This window comes from Equus przewalskii, chromosome 2 (assembly GCF_037783145.1).
Source record: "Equus przewalskii isolate Varuska chromosome 2, EquPr2, whole genome shotgun sequence".
In the NCBI taxonomy this organism is placed as follows: Eukaryota; Metazoa; Chordata; class Mammalia; order Perissodactyla; family Equidae; genus Equus; species Equus przewalskii.
This window is the reverse complement of record NC_091832.1, coordinates 28,229,917-28,246,883: the sequence shown is the minus strand read 5'-3', so window position 1 is coordinate 28,246,883 and position 16,967 is coordinate 28,229,917. Positions and strand designations below refer to the sequence as shown.

The following is a 16,967-nucleotide window of genomic DNA, read 5'->3' as shown; positions in this document are numbered from 1 at the left end:
ACTGAAGGCTGCTGAAGTTGCATGTGGACGACACGAGCTCTGGCTGGAGAGAGCCCCATGTTCCAGCCGCGGCTCTGCTCCCGGCCAGCGACATATCTCAGGCAACTCCACCTCTCGGAACCTGTTTTCCTCCTGTGTAGAATGGGGAACCTTTGCCTCTTAAGGTTGAAATAAAGTGTGTGCAGTCCTGGGCAGGTAGTAGGCACTCAGTAAACGCTCATTCTTCTCAGGATTAGCCAAAGTGAAGCACAGGGTTGCAGCTTCCAAGCAGAGGAGCCGGAATGTAAGCCTGGGCCTCCTGCTTCCCAGAACCACATTCCTTCCCTCCAATCCCCCAGCAAGGGCGGCTCCCGGCACCACCATTTTGCCTTCTCCCAGGGCGGGCGTCTGGCTGTCAGTCACCCGCCTCAGGAAGCCAAGTGCTGACTAAACACAGGCCTCAGCAGGAGGGTGGAGGGAGGGGCTCCGTTGGGGCGAGCAGGCTCTGCGCCCCCTCCCCTGTACCCCCACCTCTGGCGATGAGCTCAGAGCGGCTGGCGCAGCAGTTGCTGACAATTCAAAACTTCTGCCCCCTCTCCTGGGACGCCAGTGGGTGACACTCTCTCTGAACAGCAAGCGTGACCAACGGAGTCACCAACCTTGCTCCCGCCCCTCCCGGGGCCACCCCACTGCGTCTGCTGGGTCCGGAACTGGGTGTCTGCTCATAAATTACCCCTAGGGACAGTTACCCGCAGCAGCTGTGCTCAGAACAACCGTTGCTTCCTGGGTAGGTCATTTTTTTGGGTCAGAATATAAACCCAGCCCCCTTGCCTTCCCAGGCAGGAGAGGGGACATGCAGCAGCCTAAACCTTTTATCGGATTCCATTGTAAACCGTTCTATTTAAGGTAAGTTGCTTGGGTCTGAGAGGCAGACAAGATGCCGGCCAGATGTTGGGAGGCAGCATCAGCATTCAGCTCGTGCTCCTCTCCTGCCTGATGCAAGGAGTTGCCAGCAGCTTGTCTCCCTCGGCCCCAGCCAGCTGAAGAGGGCCTGGGGATCTGGGCTTCTAGGTTCCCCAATATGGATCTCCTCCTAAACCAAAATGGTTTCAGGCCTTCACCCTCACCTCCCAAACAGGGTGCACCATCCAGACCCAGAGGCCTCCAGCCCTGTGAGCCCACCCACACTGGACCTCCCTCCGGAGCACTGGCCACCACGTGTGGCTATCAATGTCGCCCTCTTCTAACCGATTCTCCCATTAAAAACACACAGAGACACATCAGAGGTGGCTGGGCGGCTACAAAGACTTTATCAAATTATTTTAAATGTTGGCATTTGCGTATTTGCATGTACACATAAAATAGTTACACGGAATCTTCAGGTCACTGGGGTGCTTACGTGGGTACACACATGAGCCTGGCAGGGAAGCAAATGAGACCAGGCTTGGAGCCACAGGGCTTTAAAAAAAAACTGGATGTCCTTCTAAGGACCTGAAGAGGAGTAGGGTAAAGAGGAAAGGGTCACTTTAGGGGTTTGGCTTAACCCCACTGCTCAAATTTCCTACTGGAGGTCCTTTCCTATTCTCAGAGGAAAGGGGCCCATTTTCAGACTGTATTCCCAATGCATATATACCCACTCTCTAAAATCTTGATGTGGCAAACACACCCAAGAATCCACTGGAATAGGTCCTTATAAATATATTTATATCAGAGAAAACAAGGCACTTTGGGAACATTACAGCTCACTCTCCTACATGTACATCATTCTAGACAGAAAGTAAAAATTGGTTAGTTTCTCAAGTGAGTTAACTGAGTAAAGGTAATACAATAACGAAATTGTTCCCTAGCCCTCACTGAGGCACATCTCTGGGCGGCACCTGGTCCCAGGTCAGCTGGACCCCAGCAGAACTCAAAGCCAGATGCCCCCAGGAAGCCTGCCATCTCTCCTGAGCAAAAGCCCCTGGCCTTGGGGTATTGACCCCTCCCCAGGCCCTGAGATCAGGTGAGGGGGCTGTGGTGGAAGGCAGGCTGAGAGCAGAGCTGGGACACGGTGGGAATGCTTAAGCAGGGTCACCAAAGCCACAGAGACCTCAATCTGTCCAAGCTGGCGCTGCAGAGCCGGAGGATCGGCGCCATGGGAAGAGGTTTCACATTAGCCCTGACAACGCCGCCTCGGCTCTGCGGTGACATTGGCCAGGGTCGTTTCTGAGGGCGCTTGAGCTTCCGCTGGAGGCGAGCTGGAGCTTGGGCCAGCTGCTCTGAACCTCCAAGGGATCGCTGAGCCTGCCCCCTCCTCGCGGCTGCTCCTTTGGAATGTAGTCATCTCACAACCACGGCAATGCCACAGTCACTTCTGACACTGCCGACTGGAAGCTGGGCCCCTGGGCCACAGGAATGGGGGCAGGGCCCCAGAGTTAGGCAGACCAGGGAAGGGAGGTGGCTTCTTGGCTTCAGCGCTTAAGAGTCCTTATGGGCCATAGTTCCATACTCTTACCAGCCTCGGCTCAGTTTAAATAATCACTAAACTCTGCATTCTACAATTACAGGATTTCAAAGACACACAATTACCTGCATAGGGTCCTTTATCATCTTAAAGGGCTCTGGATTTAAAGAAGCATTTTTTTTTTGGTGCACATATGCATAAGTAGAGCCCAGAGGGCCCCTTGGCTGACTGGGTCCCCAGCCCCCCAAGCTGAGAAGGCTTCGCAAGGCCGGCTGCTACAAAGCGCCGAGCTTGGCTGCATAGATTTTAATGAGAGCGTCAGGCAGAGCTGTGCTGTTGCTCTCCGGGACTTGCAGATCATTACCAAACCAGCTGTAGGATGAGAACACAGCACATCGAAACCCTAGGAGGTCACTGAGCTAATGATCTAATCCTACCTTCCGCAGGCAGCGCCCCTCCCCACCTCCGCCTGCCCCCAGCCCTTTCCACAGCGACTCTGTCCATTCCAGAAGGCAGGCCAACACCGCCCCCTTCAAGGTCAGAGCAGAATGATAGCGAGTGGTGCTGGCTCCCCCTTTTCCGGAAAGGAGGGGGATAGGGGTAATTTAGTAGAAGCCATTAGGCCCAAACCCTGGCCAGGCCCCAGGACTCCTATTTGGGAGAACCACTGCCCTCCGCCTCTCACCAACCATTGCTGGGCTGCTGCCAGGGGCACCTTCAACAGCCTTTTTAGGGTTCTGAAGAAAGCACCTTCAGCTTCCAAAGTGCAAGGTGGGAAGCAAGGTGGGGACATACACAGCCTGCCATGCTCAGCACTGGAGCCTGGTGCTAGCCCTGTGCCAGAGACACCTGATCTGGGGACAGGGAGGATGACACACTCTGGAGAAGCCCCAGCAGGAGGGTGTGCTGGCCCCTACAGGCTCAGTCCCACGACCCCGAGTTCAAGGAAATATGGTAGAGGGGGAGCATTCAGCCAGGGCACAGAGGCAGTACCCATGATTACATACTCTCCTCAAGCCAGAGGGGTTTACGAGGGCTTTGGCAATTACTACAACCATTTGCTGTGCTGCGTAGAGACAGATCCCGTTTCCCTTTGTTTCAGGGCTTGGAAAGCCGCAGAAGCCAGGAGAAGCCGGTTTCAGTGTAAGAGGCTACACAATAGTTAGGGCAGAAGAGAAGAAGCCTCACTGTTGGCCAAAGCTGACCAGTTTTTTCTGAATAATAGCACCTGTGTATTAGCTCTGGGACAAAGGGGGAGGGAGGGAGGCAGCAGCACTGTGTGCAGTGAGGAGGGGAGCTGGAAACAAGACCCAGAGTCCCCCTGCCTTTCAGCCCTCCTCATGGCTGTCAGGGCCCCCCAGGCAGCTACCTGTGGCGGCTGCCAGCCTGACGGACTGAAGTTTCTACACTTGGCAGAACCTATGCCTAAATTGGGGAAACAAAACGGGGAGGAGTTGCAGAGGAATTGAAAACAGCACCTGTCAAAGCTGTCCACCCCCTTCCTCCTGTCACTACCTCTGGTCCCCCAGAAGGGCAGCTCCCAAGGCCTTGTGGTTGGTTGGTGACAGGCAAGGGGGAGCAAAGAATTATAAGAGAGACTATAAAGGTCTGAGCAGCACTGACAGGCCTGGCACAGGCCCTGAGCCCTCCTCTTGGCCCCCCAACTATGATGAGGTCTGGTGTAGCAAAGAGCTAAGACTGCTCTGCCAGGCTCCAGCAGGTGCCCACTATTTGGTCTCAGAAAGCACAGGTGACTTGGAATCTGGAACTCTGGGCTCTAGCTTTGTCACCATCCAACTGTATGATCTTGAGCAAGTCACTTCCCATCTCTAGACCTCAGCGTGGTTAAGAGGGTGGGACCTAGGAAGTCCACTGTTCTTCCAGTCCTGCAGTTCCAAGTCTCTAAGCTTGGCTCTTGACAGCCAGCAGAGGCCCAGATCCCCGTGTGGCAAGGCTTGTTTGGTCATGGGTATTAGAGATTAGAACTGGGCTGTGGTGCCTGGAGGTACCTGGTGGCGAGTGAGGGGCACTGAAGGGACACCTGAATACCAGACCCAGGAGAGGAAGCCTGGGAGGGAGGCAACAACCTCACCTTTCAGAGGGGCAGAAGGGTGAGACGTTGCTGGGCAGAGGGGTGAGACATTTGGTTGGGGCTTGCTGGCTCCTGGAATAAAGGCATCCAGACAGAGGGACAGCTTAGCAAAACATAGCCTCCCCCTGCTGACCAGGGCAGAAGGGTGCAGCAGGATGGCTGCTGCGGCATGTGGCCCACTCTGCCCTCTCAGTGCATGGGAAAGAGGCCAGCTGGGTCCACGCAGGCTTTAGGACCAGAAGGTGGCTGGCATTATCTGAAGCAGCTGAGGGCAGGGATTGTGGAAGAAGACCACAGTAGAAAACGGCTCCTAGGGGAAGGCACCAACTCCAATTTAAACCCAATCAAATCCAATCAAAGGGATCTGCTTTGGGGTTTTTCCTTCTCTTCAATATGCAAGTCACTTGAAGGGAAGAGGGAACATAGCTACTGAGCCTCAGGAGCCCCACAGGGCCAGACTATGGGGAGACGGGAAATACATGTTGATTTGGAGGAAGCACTTGGATATATCTTTGGTTGCTTCAGGGAAGGCTTTGGCCCCTTGAAATTCTTTTTTTCCTCCCCTTTCCCCTGCCTACAGAACTGTTGGGGTAGGCATCAGAGAAGGCAGGTAGGAAGGAAAGAAAAAGGTGGGCAGAAGGCAGAGGAGTTAATCCGACCAGTCGTCCTCATCAAACTCAGAGGAGTCGTCTTCTGAGTCGCTGTACTCAACAGCAATGCGACGTGACAAGATGGTGGCCACATCATTACCCACGACATCCCGCTTCTCTTGTTCCCGCTGCTCCTCAACCCTGCGCAGCTGAAAGCCTGGCGGGAGAGAGAAAAGAGTTAAGAAGGCGAGTCAGAGGGCCAGCTCCGTGGCCGAGTGGTTAAGTTTGCGCGCTCCGCTGTGGCGGCCCAAGGTTCGGATCCTGGGCACAGACATGGCACCGCTCATCAGGCCACGCTGAGGCAGCGTCCCACATCCCACAACTAGAAGGACCGGCAACTAAGATATACAACTGTGTACAGGGGGGGTTTGGAGAGATAAAGCAGGGAAGAAAAAAAAAAAAAGACTGGCAACAGTTGTTAGCCCAGGTGCCAATCTTTAAAAAAAAAAAAAAGAAGGCAAGTCAGTCTCAGAATCCAACCAGGACTGAGGAAGGAGGATGGCCACTGATGGTGGAGTGAGGGAAAGGACAGTGAGAAAGAAGGATCCTCCGAGAAAGCAAAGAGGGAAAGGGGGAAGCAGGAAAAGAAGTAAAGGCGAGAGTGGCCCCAGTGCTACAGGCGTGTCTGAAAGGAAACTGCCATTGTTCCCGGTCTCCTTGCTCTCAGGCTGTGAGGATGGTACTTTGCACAAGGCTCTGAGTGGTGAGTGGCCACCATACCCCATCTAGCGGGCACTCAGTGTGCCCAATTCATTGATTGCCACAGATCACCACAGAGCTCAGCTGCCCTACCTGGCGTCCTCTAGACCATCCTTCAGCTTCCTGAGGGCCACAAGTAGAAGAAACCACTTTAACCCCTTGGGATCAGACCTGGCCTCTGACAGAAAGAGAATAAATGCTCCACGGGGGTGAGACGATGATGAGGGAGAGGAGGAAGTGGGGGAGAAAGGAAGGGAAGGAGACAAAAGAGGGAAGCAGACAGGAGAAAAAGGAAGAAAGAGTGAGAAAGGGGGAGAGAGTAGGGAGGAGGATATAAAAGGCAAAAAAGAGGAAGATAGTGGCTGAGCCCAGGTGAAGCAGTGCCTTCCAGGACAGTGATTCTTGTTTTTCTCTGGGGCACAAAATGGATGCAAACGCAAAGCATCAATTTTCAAGGAGTTCAAAGATCCCAGGTTAAAAATCCTTTACTTTAAAATAAGGTGGAAAGAAACCTAAATCTCCGTATTTTTAGGGTGAAGGCTTTCCTTAGGCTGATCTGAGTCCTGAGGTCTCCATCTCTCCCAACTCTGAAAAGGGCATAGCACCCTTCCCCCACCCTCTGACCAATCATCACAGCTGCGGAAAGACAAGGCTTCATGGTCCCAGACCCACCACTGGGATTTACCTTGACGGATGGCTGAAAGCAAGTCGCTGCGGGCATCACTCACAGGAGGCAAAGAGGACTTGGGCTTGGTGGCATCAGAAAGTGGTGGAGGTGCGGCAGGCTGGCCATCTGCACCACTGAAAGGGAGAGGAGGGGGCCCGGGGGGAGGCGGTGGCGGGGGAGGGGGAGGTGCTCCTCCTGTCGGTTGGGACAAGGGAGGTGGTGGCAGAGTTGGGTAGTCAGCTGCAGGCGGTGGGGGAGGAGGAGGAGGGGCAGCAAAATCAGGGTGAGGTGGGAAAGACGGGGGTGAAGGTGGTGGTGGGGTCCCTGGAGACCCAAATCCTCCAGGCGGTGGCGGGGGTGAAACACCTATCATCGGAGGTGGAGGCGGAGGGGCCGGTGGTGGAGCAAACCCGGGCTTGGGGCCTGGTGGAGAGCCCAGAGGAGGAGCTGGTGGTGGATGGCTTGGGCTGACCACACTAGATCTTTTGGGTCCTGCTAGGCCAGACCCTCTTTGGTTGTTGTCTGCTGGGTAGCTAGAAGGACAAAGAAACAAGACCCACCATCACTCTCAGGATGCAAACATCCTTTTACAGTTAAGCTTATCTATAAGCCTAGATTCATTTTGGTTAACGATGATTTCATTTTGGCTCAAAGAGAAAGAAAAACCTGGAAATGGTCAGAACAGACCAACAATGAAATGGGCAGCCCTGTAAGATAATGAGCTTCCCAGCAGCAGAGAAGTGTACGCAGAAATTGATGAAAACTATCTGAAAGAAGTGGACTTGGGATTCCTCTATCAGGTAAGGTCTGGCCAAGATCATGGCTTAGCTTCCCTTTATACCTTTCAGCTTTCCAAAGGAAGGCACCATCCTGAACCCTCCTCTAAGAGGATCGGTCAGTTTAATCCCAAAGCCAGGACCAGGAAGCATGTAAGAACGAACTGGAATAAAAATTCAAACACTATCCACCCACTGGACTCTGTTCCTCTGGCTATTAACATTCACCGGATCTTGTGAGGGCAGGAAACTCAAGTCAAGCTGACCACACCTGAGTCGGGTACAGATTTAGGTGAATGCATCTTCAGTGTTCATGTGGAAAAACTTGAGAAAGAATGAGGGTCTGAGAGTCAGCAGAGATGGGAAATGAACGTGCCACCAGACTTGAGCCGGGTGGAGAGAGGATTAAAGCACGCCTCTCCTGGGTCAGGTACCCTTGGCTATGGCTGCAAGGTCTCAGGCCATGTGTGAGGCTGAAGGGCTTCTTTTTCCACCTTTGTATCTGCCCTGCACTAATAGCTAGTCCTCAGAAAAGCATCCATCTTGGAATTTTCCACAGACCTTCAAGCCTTAGCTGCATCTGGCAGGGCAACCAGCAGGAAGTGTTTTGGGAGGCAGAAGGAGATTTGGGATTAGTGGTTTCAAGAGCCAAGAAGAATGGGATGGGGAGGTGGGGGCCACGGCACTGCTTTAGGTCTCCCTCTGAGGGTCCTCAACATAGCCAATCTCTGACTCAATGGTGTCCAAGGAGAAAAGTGTGCCCTTCAAAGCTCTCATTTGTCAAGTATCAGAAAGGGAAAAGGAACTGTGAGGAAACACTAAACTCCAACACTCTTCAGACCCCTTTTAGCCACTACTTACTAACTCTTCCCCTGTATACCTTTGCCAGGGACACTGACAAATATCAAAATGGACAGATTCTAAGTTTCATCTCCCCTTTCCCTTTGTTTCATTCTTTCTGGAGATTCTCTCCAGCAGTGAAATGAACTAGAAGCAATAGGAGAAAAAGGTGACTGTCTGCTAGCTTCATAGATAAATGGGCAAGGTATCTGGCTAAATATTTTATGGAGAGCAGATTATAGCACTCCATTTCATGCTGAGTTAAAGCTACATAAAACAAGAGATAAGTTGGTGACTTCTATCTGTTCAGGTATAGCTAGCAGTTAAGAACACAGGCTCTGGACTTGGACTGACCTGCTTTCTAATCATGGTTCTGCCTCTTACTGGCTGTGTGACCTTAGGTAAGATCATTGACCTCTCTGTGCCTCGCTGTTTACTCATCTGTAAAAAGGGTACCTATCTCAAGAGGACCCTTAGTGGGTTTAGGTAACACATACAGTGTTTGGCATAACGCCTGTTACCTTACAATCACGTGAAAAATGTTAATTATTTCTATTATCTAGACAGATTTGCCTGAAATTATTTTGGTGGTCCTGGACTGAATTTGGAACTCTTATTTTGTTCTTGAGTGTTTAACCACCCAGAGTAGATGGAAGAGGTACCAGCATTTACCTGAATTCTGCTGGTGGGGGAGGCAAGTTGTCCTCAGAGAAGGAAGGAGAAGGTGGAGAAATGGAGTCTGACTGTGGCGGTGGTGGGTAGCTGCTTATGTCCACATTTTCAACAGAGCCAATGCTGCCATTCTGGTACACCAAGGTGGGTGGATACCTGACAATGAACCCAATGTCAAAACTGTCATTTAAAGAGTCTGAGAGGTACTCTCTTGTTTTCTTAAAAGATCCCACAAAAATGCATTAGATACAAAAGCTATTAGGCAGAAATAAAATAAGTATATTCCCCATATACTTTCTGTTATACTGAAATTTTACTTTAGGACTAAATATTCTATTGTTAAATATTTCCCAGATATTTCTGTCGGATTGTTTACAGGAATGAGATTCAACCCTGATTATCAAAACCATGCTGTTCCTTTTCCAGTGTTGGCCTTGTCAAACTCAGCAGTTCTTTTAAACTCTTTCCCAAATGTTAGGAGCAGCCTATACCCAAATCCCAAAGTCTGTCTCGTGGCAAAGGGCAAAGCCAAGCCCCAAGGCTAGCGAGCTGCAGACACGTGACTGGCACGCAGCCTGGTTCCGAGGTCGGCAAGCCTCTAGAGTGCTCAAAGGCCAAGGAGGCATCTGACTGCAAAACCAAGCTGAGGACAAACACAAGTTGCTGTGTGGCAGTCAGGCGTGGTCTCTCTGCCAGGTCTCTTATCAAACGAAATCAGCTGCTGATTAAAGTAGGGTGCTAGGGCTCACCTCATGAAAACCTGTCCCTCAGAGCACTGGGCACTGGCTGAATTCGCTCTGGGTGAACAATGACAAAGATCCAAACAAGCACAAATGCACTAAGCAGCAGCTAGAGAAACACGCCCTGTTCTGCTCCACCTCCCCCTTCTTCCCACCAAGGTTGGGTTCTAAAGAGATCATCTGAACAGTCCCCAAGGAGAAGAGAATCGGAGGGAACTAACTGAATCCAGTGATGCTCTGATGTGGAAAATCCCCAAGGCCCGGAGCCCGGTAGGCTTTGTACATCTCCTTACAGGCTCACCAACAAGTATGTCCAGGTAGACCAGCCATGCAGCCCCATCCCAAACCTCTGGGACAACAGGAAAATGGAAGGCAAAGTCCTCATTTCCACCACCCCCATTCCACAAACACATAACAGTTGGGATTCTGAACACACAAGCTTCTGGCCTTAAGAGTCACTGAACCTATGACAAGGGCCTGCCTGAACAGGATGGGTCCATGGAACAAAATGGCCCCTTTTACTGGGAAGTGAAGGTAATGGAGGTACCCCCAGGGCCACTTCCCCTGTAGAGAGAAAGGTTCATTTTTCCTCTCACCATTGTCATCACTCTTTAAAACAAATCTCTTAATCCAGGAAGAACAAGTGTCAGAAGTGTCAAGATTTTAAAAAGTCAAGATTTCCATGGTAGAGTTATTCCTAAAAGCAAGAACAACTCAACTCTTTCCTTTTATCATTCCTAGACACCCAGCAAGGGCGGGCACGGTTCTCTGACAGCCAGAATGCAGTGTAGTTAGGGGGAAAACCAGGGTAACATTCATGCCAAGCAGTCGTGGTGACTTGGCTTTGAATGTCACACAGGTCAGACACCAGGATAAGCATCAAAGCAAGCTTTAAAACCATTTTTTTCCTTTTAAAGCACCAGTGTGATCCGGTATTGGGAAATGGGGCCAGACCGACATCTACTATTTCTTCCCTGAGATATACAGCCTCAATACTGGCCGAGTGACCTTTCCCACACTGCCTCTGAGGTCTGCTTTCAGTCCCCTGGCCAGCCTCTCTCCCGAGACTGACAAAGACTGACTGAAAAGTTGCTTTGGAGATGTGCACAAATTCTCTGCCTGGCCCTCCCCACTCCCGTGAAATGCCCAGCTCTTAGGCACGACCTTCAAATCAATGCCCCGGAGGCAAAGGCTCCCAAGACCACTTTTCTTTCCTTTCCAGTCTTTGCTTTGAGGCCCTTAGATATACCACTGTCTGGCAGAGTAAAAGCACTAGAAGCCATGAGCTTTCTTTTCCAGAACACTCTGGTCACCTCACTTAAACTGCTGAGTTTCTTGATTAATTTAGCAAATTTTAATCACCAGATGGATGCACTTTAAAGCAGCTGATTAATAATGGTATTGATCTAAGCCACACAGCCAGACTCCAGGGGGTGTGAAAGGTGTCACACCAGAGGTGTCAAACTGTGCCCTCAGGTCCCTGGCCCTTCGAGGAATGTTAACAATAGTACAAAAGCATCACCTACCCAGAAGGCCCCAGCTTTTCTTTGGATTCCACAAATTCTTGTCCCATCTTCATTTTCTCCCACTCTTCCTTACGCGTCTTGATTTTACGTGGGTTTACATTCCCTCGATTTGGATTATCTTTCTTTTCTTTCTATAATGAAGAGAAACAGAAAAGTCTTTGTAAAACATTTTCCAAAGTTCTTCATTAAAATTCCATCCACCTTCATGAACACACACGCAAGAGATGACTTGCCTAGATGATATACAGTAACTACAGAATTTAGAGAATTACTGAGTTTGGAGTGACCTAGAGATCATCTAACCCAAATCATCTTCCAGACTCAAACACATTCACTCAGTCCCACACTCAAATACCTCTAGCGATGGGAAACCGACCAGCTTTCTGAGTAACTCATTCATGTTTTTGAGCAGCTCTAATTGTTAGGAAGTTAGTAAAGAGCTATTTGTTATTTGCTCTGCTACAGAGGTCAGTCGAGAGAGATGAGAAGTAATGACATCTGTAGATATCTGGGACAGATATTTTAACTATTTCTGTTAAAAAAACAAAACTTAACAACCATAGAAGAATTCTTCAGCCTGTGTGGCTGCACTAGCCCCCTCTTGGGCCTCCCAGCAGCCATGCTAATGGGATTGTGAGGTTGCAACTGATAGGTCATATGCTTATACACATCACTGGGAGTCTAAAGGGAGAGGAGCATCTCACAAAACTAGGCCGATGCCCACACCCCTGCCCCACCCAACCAGTACTGAAGGTGTTAAACTGCTCCTATTACAAATCAAACACTGCAGAGTCTTGTGCTGATCTCTGAGAAATGAGCTGCAAAACTGGCAGGGAAGGGACTAGCCTTGCTTGAGTGTCCAGCAGAGTCAGGTGCAAATTGCATGAGAAATAAATGGTGAATAGAAAGCCAATTTCTAAAACTCAGCCTGAATATACTCAATTGTTAATAGCGCTGGGGGGAACAAACACATTTTTGGTGTGATTTATACTTTCATCTTGGTTGTGCTTGGAGTGGACACATTTTTTTAAGAGTTTCACCTGGCATCCAAGCAAGCAGCCACTCGGAATGATTACTTCACATAAGACTGGCTTCCTTTTTATCCCCCCTCAACAATCGTGCCTACTGATGTGTAGAACAGAGGCCCGGTTCCCCTCACCCTATGCTTTCTCTTCTCTTTCATGATATCCTTGGTGTCCTGCAGCATCTTCTCCTTCCAAAGATCAAAGAAGTACGAAGGGTCTGTGTAGAATTTGAGTGCCTCTTTCCCATCGTCCCTGGGATAGAAATGAAGACAAGTAGCTGTCAGTAGACAGATGAGCTCCCAACCAAATCCAATATTCCAAACACCTACCAGTTGCAGTTTTTACACTGAGGAATCAAGAAGTCATTCAAATTGATTGCATATTTCCTCTCCCATACCACCGTTCCAATGCCCCTGAATAGCACTTCTTTACTTATCTGGCTTTTCAAGAACCTTAACCTCTCTTTCAAGTCTTTTCATAATTTTTTTTTAAAGATTTTATTTTTCCTTTTTCTCCCAAAGCCCCCCGGTACATAGTTATGTATTTTTAGTTGTGGGTCCTTCTAGTTGTGGCATATGGGATGCCGCCTCAGCATGGCTTGAAGAGCGATGCCATGTGTGCGCCCAGGATTCGAACTGGCGAAACCCTGGGCCGCCGAAGCAGAACGCACGAACTTAATTCTTGATAGAGGAATTTGCACGGTCAGGGCAAGAATGGGCTATAGCAACAGGGATCCTGATTATTTCTAATGATCTCCATGGCCACAGATATCTCCCTGAGGATATCCTGATATCCTGGCACATTAGAGGGAATTTTTGCCACTGGTTCTCCTTCCTCCCACCAATTTCCCAGGACTCTCTAGGAAGCATCAGTGGCTTCCCACCCAACTATAACCTGTACACACATGTGCAAGTTCCCATGTGTCCATACGTATACACATATATACATGAATATGTACAGGTGTACAGCTGTTACTCTGTAAATAGCTAACCCCAGCACTGTACTTTCTTGCTCTCTTCTAGAACAGCTCAGCACCCGCCCCCTCCCCAAAACCACAAGGGGGCCCCACTGAGAACACATGGCCAGCTGTTTTATGACCACATGGTTTAATTACCATCTCTCAGTGGCTGTGACAGAGGTACAGAGTGAACTACTGATTGTCAATGTAAGGGTTATCTGCCAGACTCGATGATCTTGGTAGGAATCCTACACTTTGGCATGGCTAAGTCTCGTTCACTTTCCAGAAAGCATGTGCTTAGGAGTGGACATTTATTTAACACTATCCTGAACTAAAAAGAATTGGAAGGGCAATTCTATTCCCTGGTCTCCAATCCTATCACAACACACAGAAAGCATTTCCAAATCAAATACTAAAGATTTTTACACTAAATCTTGTTCTGAGTTAGCTATACCACCACTTATTTCTGTTAGGCCAAATCCAGATAATTGAGAGGAGAATGTTAAAAAATGGAAAATACCAGTAACTGAAAAATAAACTTGTCTTAAATATCATTTGTTTATCCTAGCCTAACACATAAACCCTATATCATACTCCCTTCAATATTATCAGGTGTGTACTTCCTTTCTGCCCACATCCAACTAGACTAAACAATGGAGGCTACAGAGTCAAATCTCTGTCCTGCGATGCTAGCCAACTAGCCCCTTTGAAACCCAAGGGGCAAACATAATTTCACACCGTAATAATGTAGGATAGAGGCCATGTACCTTCTCTATATCTATGTGAGAAGCTACCATGCTCCAGGCTCCCTAGATCAGGTGGGTGTCCTTGAATTTCACACACACACATTCCACTTTGCAGTATGCCCATGTCTCACAGAATTCATCTGCCTCCAGCTATCTGTAATTACTTTTTACCTGTTCCATAGATATTTATGGATGGAGCAAGATAAATATTCACTTTCTGCCCCTGCTCAGTGGTTTTTTGCAGGATGATAACACTACCAGACCACTAGAGGGGAGGGGCTTTAAGTTGTCTATACGGCTACTTTCTTTTTCAAGCCCAGCTGCAGCAGTGTAGGTCTGTTCAGAGGGGAATGTCGAAAGGATGTTCAAAACACAGTGAATGACACTCATTTGGAAGAAAGCCAATTACTCCTTAAGCTTTGGAAGGACCCTCAGGGCCCAGAGCAGCCAGTCCTCAAGGCTGGCCCCACTAACACGCCCAAACATCTGGTAATCTAGTGGTTTCCCAGTAAATGGGAGCCTTGCTAGAATGCTGCCCCTGGGATGCATGCTATAGGGCTGCCTTGTAACAAAGTCCTTTTGGTTCTCTAACTAAGTTCCTTGGATGGAATCCAAGATGGACCTGGCTTGTACCAAATTAAACTCTGCAGCATGCAATACTATAGCAAACTCTCAATATATATTACACTCACTATGAATTTCAAAAACCAAACAATAATAAGTAACAACTGCTTATATGGTAAACATTAGCTTCTGCTGCCACAAGCAACTCTCGGGTAGGTAGTAAGCTTTTTGATACAATCCTCTGATGTAAACAACATCTTTAAATAAAAAGACAATCTAGTGCTGTTAACTACAGGCGAAAAGCGGGGAACTAGCCAGGTTACCTGTAAGGGGTAAGATTGTTGAGAGGTGGAGGAGTATCACAGGTGTTGTATGTTTCCAAGACAGGTACGGGGAGAGAGTTTCTGTCAAAAAGCTTCTGGTCTTGAATGGTAGAGCTTCTGAAGGCCTTTCGGGTGTTGATTCCTTGTAGTGACACTGAGAGAAGATGGAAGGCATTAGAAAATGGACGACAGGCTATTTGAGCAAACACTGAGTCACACCAGTCAGAGAGGCCTCAGCTGCTGCATTTCTTGGCCGCGGCTGTCTGCAGCCAGGTTTTTTCCTCCCCCTCTGGGGAAGCCCCACAAGGCTGTCAGCAGCCCAGCCATTTCACGACTGAACAAAATGAGGCAACACAAAGGTTTACTATGTGGCCAGATCTAGCAGGCCTCTCCTTAGGAGGAATGAATCTTCCAAGTACTTTTATGGTAGCAAAATGCGACCGGGGGAGGGGAATCTGAGAGAGAGGGAACTGGGGGAATGGGAGAAAGGGAGTGCAGCAGAGCTAAAAAAATTTCTTTACACCACCCAGTCTTGTGTCATTTCACAGCAGAACTCCATAGGTCTCTGTGATTTCTCCCCTCACATTTTTATAAATCTGGAAAAAAATTCTAAGAAACTGCTCAGGAGAGCCTGCAAATGCTGAGCTCAGCTTCCTTACCTTCTTCTTCCTTGGGATCCAGCTGAGTGACTTTAACTTGTAGGCGGTCAACCCTCTCAGCAAGGGAGCTTACCCGAGAGGCAAAGGTATTTGCCTGAGTAAAGAGCTCTCCAAAAATGTCCTCTGCGTATTTACCTGAAAGAGTGAAGAAACCAAGTTACTAGTGCATAAAACTGATATAAATTGTCAGAAAAACCATACTCCCACATCCCAAACATAAAGCCCCACCCTAAGATGGTCTGGGCTATATGCAGATGCCTGCTCGTGGAGACAGAGACATAGCCTGGGCAGTCTGAATATGTTCTCTAACTGACAGAGGCTTCTTAGCAAACTCTGAACAGTCATGAAACTCAAAGCAGGCTGAAGAAGATCGAAAAGTGTAACACAAAAAATTAATCCTGGAAGAGGAGACAATATGTCTACATGTCTGCCTAGACCCCTTAGTCCCTTGCTGCTCTGTAAAAGCACCTTGTAAAATGGTTCTGGAAAACAGATTGGGAGTTAGAAGGACCTTCTAGGTGACTACAATTAACATGAAAAATAAGGAACTACATCCTCAGTGGAGCCTCAAAAGTACACTGAACCACCATGATGAGTTGTGGTATCTTTGAGGGGCCTTGAACTTATTAGCAACACAGCAGAGACTTATAACTTCTTCTAAGGGGTGAAAAGGTTATTTTATGTTTTATAACCTACAACTTTGAAAGTCTTTGCTCTAGGTTATAATCCTTCAAATCTACATCTCAGGGAACAAGTGAAAAGCTGAAACTTTCAAGCCCTCCCTGAAAAACAACATACCAGTGGTCTCTTCCCACAATGTCTTGTTTTTTAGAAAAAGAAAAGAGTTCTGTACTTTCAACCCTGGAATGCAAGGAGAATTTGCAGCCAAAGAAACATAACAGCAATTTGACACTACCTCCATATTGTCATTCCAAGCCACAAAGCACATTCTTGCTAGGAATGAAAAGTGGTGCATAAGAATAAATATACCATCTGAGTTTCTTACTTACAAGGTAAAGGCAGACAGAAGTGACTGTGCCCAACCAAAAGATAGTTTCTCTGAGAACTACTTAAAGTAGGCTCTGATTTTTAGCTTCTAAACTACATTTATGCTTAGTTTACACTTGAGGGGAAAAAATTAGACCAAAAGACCAAAACTGCACCTTCAGAGTAACCTGCAGCTCACCTTCCCAGTGTAACCTGGAGAGCAAGGATAAGACCAAGCAACAGCATATTTTGAATGGCTGGTAAATTTAGTCAATAAGGAGTTTCTAATCAAGGAAGGAGCAAGTCTTTGCATACTGAACGGTTTTGTGATCTAAACAACCATGGGAAGCTCCTGGGCCCAAAGGACTCAAATTGGCTAACGAACTGTATTTCTATTCTGCAGGCTGAGGATCCTATCAGACCCCTGTCCCTAATATGGCTAAATTCCCATAAAAACCATACAGTATCATGCTCGTCCAGGTAGTGGAAAGTTGTGATTGGAAGGCTAAAGCAGAGAAACACCCAACATTATGTGTGGAAAATAAACAAGGCTCAAAAATATCTGTTAACCATCCAAGTGCTGTAGAGGAAAAGAAAACCCCAAATCAACTTACCCTTAGG

The 16,967-nt window shown here is 48.4% G+C and overlaps 1 protein-coding gene across 4 annotated transcripts in view; it reads right to left on the bottom strand.

Moving 5' to 3' along the window:
• Positions 1 to 1,266: 1,266 nt before the first annotated feature.
• Positions 1,267 to 16,967, bottom strand: part of WASF2 (WASP family member 2) — a 65,234-nt gene continuing 49,533 nt past the window's right edge. For all 4 annotated transcript variants that reach the window (XM_070610570.1, XM_070610571.1, XM_070610573.1 and 1 more), the window contains 7 exons: positions 15,360 to 15,494; positions 14,701 to 14,854; positions 12,244 to 12,361; positions 11,085 to 11,215; positions 8,819 to 8,974; positions 6,549 to 7,063; positions 1,267 to 5,321 (listed from right to left, as the gene is read on the bottom strand). In XM_070610570.1, the coding sequence (XP_070466671.1) occupies positions 5,164 to 5,321; positions 6,549 to 7,063; positions 8,819 to 8,974; positions 11,085 to 11,215; positions 12,244 to 12,361; positions 14,701 to 14,854; positions 15,360 to 15,494 (1,367 nt within the window). In that variant the 3' untranslated portion in view covers positions 1,267 to 5,163. The remainder of the gene's footprint in view (positions 5,322 to 6,548; positions 7,064 to 8,818; positions 8,975 to 11,084; positions 11,216 to 12,243; positions 12,362 to 14,700; positions 14,855 to 15,359; positions 15,495 to 16,967) is intronic.